The sequence below is a fragment of the Physella acuta genome, unplaced genomic scaffold (genome assembly GCF_028476545.2).
Source record: "Physella acuta isolate Inbredline_101_S28 unplaced genomic scaffold, ASM2847654v3 ptg000144l, whole genome shotgun sequence".
Classification (NCBI taxonomy): domain Eukaryota; kingdom Metazoa; phylum Mollusca; class Gastropoda; family Physidae; genus Physella; species Physella acuta.
Window position 1 is genome coordinate 221,345 of NW_026731663.1, and position 7,454 is coordinate 228,798.

General features: G+C 46.7%; 1 protein-coding gene across 1 annotated transcript; it reads left to right on the forward strand.

Annotated features, from left to right (window-relative positions):
* The first annotated feature begins 2,162 nt into the window (after window positions 1-2,162).
* On the forward strand, window positions 2,163-4,186 carry LOC131935455 (uncharacterized). The gene is made up of 2 exons (XM_059291849.1): window positions 2,163-3,033; window positions 3,896-4,186. Exons 1-2 carry the CDS (start codon window positions 2,425-2,427, stop codon window positions 3,926-3,928), a joined length of 642 nt encoding a protein of 213 aa, XP_059147832.1. The 5' UTR covers window positions 2,163-2,424; the 3' UTR covers window positions 3,929-4,186.
* The last annotated feature ends 3,268 nt before the right edge of the window (window positions 4,187-7,454 follow it).

Consider the following 7,454-nt stretch of genomic DNA (forward strand, 5'->3'; position numbering starts at 1 on the left):
TCTGGGCAGCACTTGTTTCCACAGCAAGCTCCAGGGCAGTAAAAGAATTCACCTTCTGCCCATTCCAGTTTCATATAATGTCCAAAGGCGGATGCAGTTATGGCGTAAGAAGTTTCGTTCTTACAACGTTCTGCTGTCACTTCTGTATAGAGATTGGTGATATTAATAGCATTCTCCCCTTCCTCTCTCACACCTCACTCACCCCTCACTCACTCACTCACTCAATCACTCACTCACTCACTCACACAAACACCAAACCACCCACACACGCACCCACTCACTTACGCACGCATGTGCGTAAGCACTCACACACGCACGCATGCACTTATCCATTCAATCACTCACTCGTTCACTCACATTCATTCCATTCACTCACTCCATTCACTCACACCACTCACTCCAATCACCCACTCACTCTAGAAATTCCATTCACTGCATTCTGTCATCATTCACTCACTTCATCAATTAATCAGTGATCACTCACTCACTCTATTCACTTCACTTCTTACATTTACACCACCACCTTTTCATACGTGTATTCTACAATCGTGACATCCTAGCAAACCATTGAACTCACCGTTCATGTTAACAAACAAAAAGAGCAGGAAAAGAACTTTCTGGAAACTGTTCACTGTCCAGCCTCTATACGTCACGCTCACGTGGTCTGTCCCCAGCTGGACCTCATGGATGATCTGGGTCTCTGGCTGTGGGGTCAGTGTCACGGCCGTGACCTTTGCTCTTCGTGGTCGAACTCTAATCTCGCTCTTTTCAAGCGCTAACGGCTTCGTTTGATTGGTTGTCCACTCCTGTAGTAGACAAACGGTAAGCTCTTCTATAGGCCAAGGTTGGTCCAGCTGCAGCTGAAAATACAGGTAAGTGTTAAACCTACGTCAGCCAATACACATTACACAATACCAAGTTTGACATGTTCTGCCCACCCCCTACCCCATTAAACGGTATTTAACATCACATTATAGATGAACCTCTATGACTATTTCATATAACACAATATAACAAAATGTAAATTATCCCTACCCGATGAATGCTACATAACATTTTGCACGAATGTATAACCGCCCTAGTTTATTCAGTAGTTTTTCTTTCTTTGAATAAGGCTTGCATACCGTTTAACATCACAAAACCTTAAAAGCTTGGGTTCAACGTTTTATATGACAGTCATGTACATTTATTCAACAAGCTCGTGACCATCTTGTAACGAAGCCAAACATACGTCCTATGGTTACCTTATCGGTAATTTATCCGTTACGTATCGGCTACTTTAGATACTTCCACGGCGAATGTAACGTTTGTAAAGTTATAATGAATGTACCTCTCTGAAGACCGGGTTGATGTTGACACAGATAACCAGCCCCAGTCTCTCGGGGTAGTGGCTACCCAGTATGTTGGACACGGTGTAGCCCAGCTTGGGGTTGCAGGCTCCGAACGTCATCCCTGAGGACATGGGGGAAGTGTGGTCAGGTGTGGTCAGGTGTAGTCAGGTGTGGGCCTGGTGTGGTTAGGTGTGGTTAGGTGTGGTCAGGTGTGGTCAGGTGTGGTCAGGTGTGGCCAGGTGTGGTCAGGTGTGGTCAGGTGTGGTCAGGTGTGGTTAGATATGGTCAGGTGTGGTCAGGTGTAGTCAGGTGTGGGCCAGGTGTGGTTAGGTGTGGTCAGGTGTGGTCACATGTGGTCAGGTGTGGTCAGGTGTGGTCAGGTGTGGCCAGGTGTGGTCAGGTGTGGTCAGGTGTGGTCAGGTGTGGTCAGATATGGTCAGGTGTGGTCAGGTGTGGTCATGTGTGGTCAAGTGTGGTGGTCAGGTGTGGTCAGATGTAGTCAGGTGTGGGTAGATGTGGTCAGGTGTGGTCAGATGTGGTCAGGTGTGGTCAGATGTGGTCAAGTGTGGTCAGGTGTGGTCAGGTGTGGTCAGGTGTGGTCAGGTGTGGTCAGGTGTGGTCAGATATGGTCAGTGTTACGTCCCTTACATGTCCCCTGCTTGTGTGTGTGTGTGTTGTGTGCTGGAACGACAGGTACCCTCCCTTTGGTGTATAGTTGTATCCCTTGGTTGAGTGTGTTTACACGGAGCGAGAGGTGTTCACGTGAGGTGTGTCAGGTGACGGGTGTCAGAGCGTGTGCCAGTGTGTGAATCAGTTGGTTGTAGGGTGGCTGTGGACGTGGAACGTGGAACGTGGGGTTGAGATCTGGATGTGAAGTTGTGCTGTGGCTGTGGACGGGGAGACGTTGAGTATCTTGTTATTTTATGTTGTAGACTCCATTTGCTCTTTTATTATTCTTATTACTGTATACATTTATATTAAACATCTTATTGTTATTATTATATTTATATAGTGTTAGTTGTCTTTGTTTGTCGCTACATATATATATACCCTAGATTCCAGAACCCAACATTTGGGGGCCCGTCCGCTTAGTATGGCGACTACCAGGAGTGCCAGAAGACAGCTAATAAGTGACTTGAAGGAGGAGGGAAAGCTAATCGGGCTGACCGATGACAGTTTGGCGGAGTGGGTAAAGGAAGAGTTGAGGAGAGTGGAAGATGCGAAGGTCGAGGTTGTAGCAAAGGTATGTAACCCTGTACCCCGCTTGAGGGATGTGGCGGCGATGACGGTGGACGAAGACCTGGGTGCGTATGTGAGGCATTTTGAGAGTCAGGCAAAGAGACAAGGCATTGACCCCAAGGACTGGTCGCTCCTTCTGACGGACAAGATGAGTGGACAACTGAAGACTTTCCTCGTTGAGACGGGACTGAACCTGCATCATGACTTCGAGTCAGTAAAGGTAAAGTTATTCACGCACGCAGGTTTCAACGAGGAAAAGTATAGGGTCAGATTCCACCAGCTGGTACCAACACACGACGACATGAGAAGCTTCGCAGTCAACACAGAAGCCGCTTTGAGAGCGTGGGTCCGGCAGTCGGAGACAAAAGAAACGTTTGAGGACTTGGTGAACCTCCTGATAGTTGATCGTATAAAATCGGTTGTCACGTGTGATCTGTTGGAGAGGCTGAATGGTGCTGCTAAGGTAAGTGTGGAAGATAATCTCAAAGTTATTGACAACTATAAGAGCACTCAAAACGCTAGAGTGACGAGGCCAGTACACCAAACCCCTCCGTACGTCGCTGCAAGTTCTACAGCAGAGAGGATACCCTGGCAAAACAAGACACCGCGATCTCCAGGACGCCACACTTGCCCTTCCACGGAAGAAATTGAGTGCTACTCATGCGGGGGAGTTAATCATACAGCGGGAGTCTGTCCCACCTCTAGACGGGACAAGAACGAAACAGGTAAACGGCAGGCATGACTAGCTGGTGTACAGCCTATGCATGGTGTTAGGAAGATCAGCCTGAACAGTAAATGTTATGCATGTGGACGTTATGGACACTATGCCAGGGATTGTCATAGCAATAGTAATAGCGGCTTTACTTGGCGAAATAGGTCAGAGAAAAGAGCTGTTGTGGAGTATGGAAACAACAAAAGACCTTATCGGTGCTACAAATGCAATGAACAAGGTCATATTGCCAAAGAGTGCAGTATGGATATAGATACAGGCGCCTGTTATAGCTGTAGAAAGCCAGGCCACATACAACGAAACTGTCCCAACGGGACCAGTAGAGCGTGCAGCTGGCGTACTGAAAATGTACATCAACGATCAGATGATCTCAAGTGTAATTGCTGCGGTGGTGTTGGTCACATATCACGGGTGTGTCCCACAGCTCAGCGTGATATGTTAGGAAATTTTTCCCTGCTTAAAGACTCTCATATGAGAGTGAGGTAAAGCACGAAATTTGGAGGCGTATCCTTACAAAGGTAGTGTCCTTGGTAAGTTTTTTGTTAAGATAATTTATTCAATCAATGTTAATTTTTCTTTGTTTTTTTTTTTACAGAAGCTGTGTATGATGATTACGGGCTGGAGATGATTAATGTAGTTAAAACGGCTATCGAGAAGGGAACTCAGTTTGATCGCCTTTAAGGAAAGATGACCATCTATGGCGACGTACGCATCTGCCGATGGGCCCTTGCACTACAGGAATTAGCCTGTACTGTGAAACATATCAAGGGAACTGAGAACTTTGTAGCAAACAATCTATCAAGAGTGTTTTACGACAACTAGTGTATATGATATTGAGAAATTTATCATTGTTGGAGATAGTATGATTATGTTAAAGAATTTACTATTGGGGCAATATAATATGATTATATTGAGAAATGTTTGAGAAATGTATTACTGATGCAGTATAGAATGATTATGCTGATTAATTTTTTTTATTGTGGCTTCTCACATGTATCATTATAGGTTGAGATAGTCAGACCACGAGCTTGGTGCCCGGCCGGAGAAAAACCATAGTCCACACTCAGGACCGAAATGTTCAAGCTGGATACACGCCACACTCTGGATCAAACTGTCCAGGCTGGATACACGCCACACTCTGGATCAAACTGTCCAGGCTGGATACACGCCACACTCTGGATCAAACTGTCCAGGCTGGATACAAGCCACACTCTGGATCAAACTGTCCAGGCTGGATACACGCCACACGGTCAAAACGAGGCTTTCTAAGGACTAAAGAATAAGTAGTCGAGCTCGGGCACCAACAGTGGCTAATGGAACAAGAGATGTTTGATCTCTTTGAAGAAAAAGAGATCTGAAGGTGGAGGGGAGGGATGTTACGTCCCTTACATGTCCCCTGCTTGTGTGTGTGTGTGTTGTGTGCTGGAACGACAGGTACCCTCCCTTTAGTGTATAGTTGTATCCCTTGGTTGAGTGTGTTTACACGGAGCGAGAGGTGTTCACGTGAGGTGTGTCAGGTGACGGGTGTCAGAGCGTGTGCCAGTGTGTGAATCAGTTGGTTGTAGTGTGGCTGTGGACGTGGAACGTGGAACGTGGGGTTGAGATCTGGATGTGAAGTTGTGCTGTGGCTGTGGACGGGGAGACGTTGAGTATCTTGTTATTTTATGTTGTAGACTCCATTTGCTCTTTTATTATTCTTATTACTGTATACATTTATATTAAACATCTTATTGTTATTATTATATTTATATAGTGTTAGTTGTCTTTGTTTGTCGCTACATATATATATACCCTAGATTCCAGAACCCAACAGTCAGGTGTGGTCAGGTGTGGTCAGATGTGGTCAGGTGTGGTCAGGTGTGGTCAGTTGTGGTCAGATATGGTCAGGTGTGGTCATGTGTGGTCAAGTGTGGTCAGGTGTGGTCAGGTGTGGTCAGATATGGTCAGGTGTGGTCAGGTGTGGTCAAGTGTGGTCAGGTGTGGTCAGGTGTGGCCAGGTGTGGTCAGGTGTGGTCAGGTGTGGTCAGGTGTGGTCAGGTGTGGTCAGGTGTGGTCAGATATGGTCAGGTGTGGTCAGGAGTGGTGGTCAGGTGTGGTCAGGTGTGGTCAGGTGTGGTCAGATATGGTCAGGTGTAGTCAGGTGTGGTGAGGTGTGGTCAGGTGTGGTCAAGTGTGGTCAGGTGCGGTCAGGTGTGGTGGTCAGGTGTGGTCAGTATTGGTCTGGTGTGGTCAGGTGTGGTCAGGTGTGGTGAGGTGTGGTGAGGTGTGGTCAGTGTGGTCAGGTGTGGTGGTCAGGTGTGGTCATATGTGGTCAGGTGTGGTCAGGTGTGGTCAGGTGTAGTCAGGTGTGGTGAGGTGTGGTCAGGTGTGGTCAGGTGTAGTCAGGTGTGGTGAGGTGTGGTCAAGTGTGGTCAGGTGTGGTGGTCAGGTGTGGTCATATGTGGTCAGGTGTGGTCAGGTGTGGTCAGGTGTGGTCAGGTGTGGTCAGGTGTAGTCAGGTGTAGTCAGGTGTGGTGAGGTGTGGTCAAGTGTGGTCAGGTGTGGTGGTCAGGTGTGGTCATATGTGGTCAGGTGTGGTCAGGTGTGGTCAAGTGTAGTCAGGTGTGGTCAAGTGTGGTCAGGTGTGGTCAGGTGTGGTCAGGTGTGGCCAGATGTGGTCAGGTGTGGTCAGATGTGGTCAGATATGGTCAGGTGTGGTCAGGTGTGGTCATGTCTCTTCAGGCGTGGTCAGGTGTGATCGTGTGGTTCGGTGTGGCCAAGTGTGGTCACAAGTGATCGCATATGGTTTTGTTAGAGCCTTGATTGAGATTCCACTCACATGTGCAGTCGATGACAAAGTCCCCTGCAGTTACCCTAATGTCCATGATGACCGTTTCATTCTCAATCAGGTCAGGCAAATTTTCCACGACGTCATCGACAAAGTTCTTGTGGATAGAAGCTTGGGCGAAGCTGGAGTACATCACTGGTCTACCAGACTCGTCAAATCCTACCTGATGCTTGAGTAGGTGAGATAATGGTAGACAAGGGAAGTAACTTTACAGTTAAAAAACTAACATTAAAAGAGGCGAATAAGATCAAGGGAAATAACGCTAGAGTAAGGGAATTGAGATCAAGTGAAATAACATGTTATTACCAGCGAGTACTCGAGTGTGTTGAGCAGGATCTTCTCGGTGTCCTTGAGACACACCACCAACCTATCAGAGATAATTTGGTGTCATGTTTCGTAGCACTAGCAACTTGACATGAAATGACAACTCACATTGGCGAACTTGACATGACAACCCACATTGGCGAAATGACAACTCAAATTGGCGAAATTGTCATGACAACCTAAATTGGCGAACTTAACATGATAAGACAGCCCACATTGGCGAACATGGCATGACAACCCACATTGACGAACTTGACATGACATGACAACCCACATTGGCAAACTTGATAGATTTGTAGACAAATTGATAGATTGTTGATAGTTAGTTTAAAAAATGGTTTCCTTACGTCTCATCATGTGGTTCCAAATTTCGCTGATCTAAAAGGGGGGTAACCACTCCAATAGTTTGCATTAACTTCCCCGTATTAGAACAGACATATACTCCTTTAGATAGAATCATACTCCAGACTTGGTTAGTTCGAGCAACTTACGCCATTTCAAAACAAGGTTCCTTTGGGACGGGTCGTAAAGTCAGTAGAGTGGAACGTACTGAAAACACAATACCAGCTGGTGACACAGAGTGGAACGTACTGAAAACACAACACCAGCTGGTGACACAGAGTGGAACGTACTGAAAACACAATACCAGCTGGTGACACAGAGTGGAACGTACTGAAAACACAACACCAGCTGGTGACACAGAGTGGAACGTACTGAAAACACAATACAAGCTGGTGACACAGAGTGGAACGTACTGAAAACACAACACCAGCTGGTGACACAGAGTGGAACGTACTGAAAACACAACACCAGCTGGTGACACAGAGTGGAACGTACTGAAAACACAACACCAGCTGGTGACACAGAGTGGAACGTACTGAAAACACATTACCAGCTGGTGACACCTAGTCGAAATACGCTGGGGAAAAAAATCACAGCTTTTTACAAATGTACTTCTCCAAGCAAGGGTGGAACACCAACGCAAAAACTTTCGGATTATAGA

Bases quoted from the DNA above. Each gene is read 5' to 3' on its own strand.
- LOC131935455 (XM_059291849.1), top strand. From the start codon at position 2,425: ATGGCGACTACCAGGAGTGCCAGAAGACAGCTAATAAGTGACTTGAAG. The intron at 3,034-3,895 runs GTAAGTGTGGAA...TTTTTTTTACAG, and splicing joins GGCTGAATGGTGCTGCTAAG to AAGCTGTGTATGATGATTAC.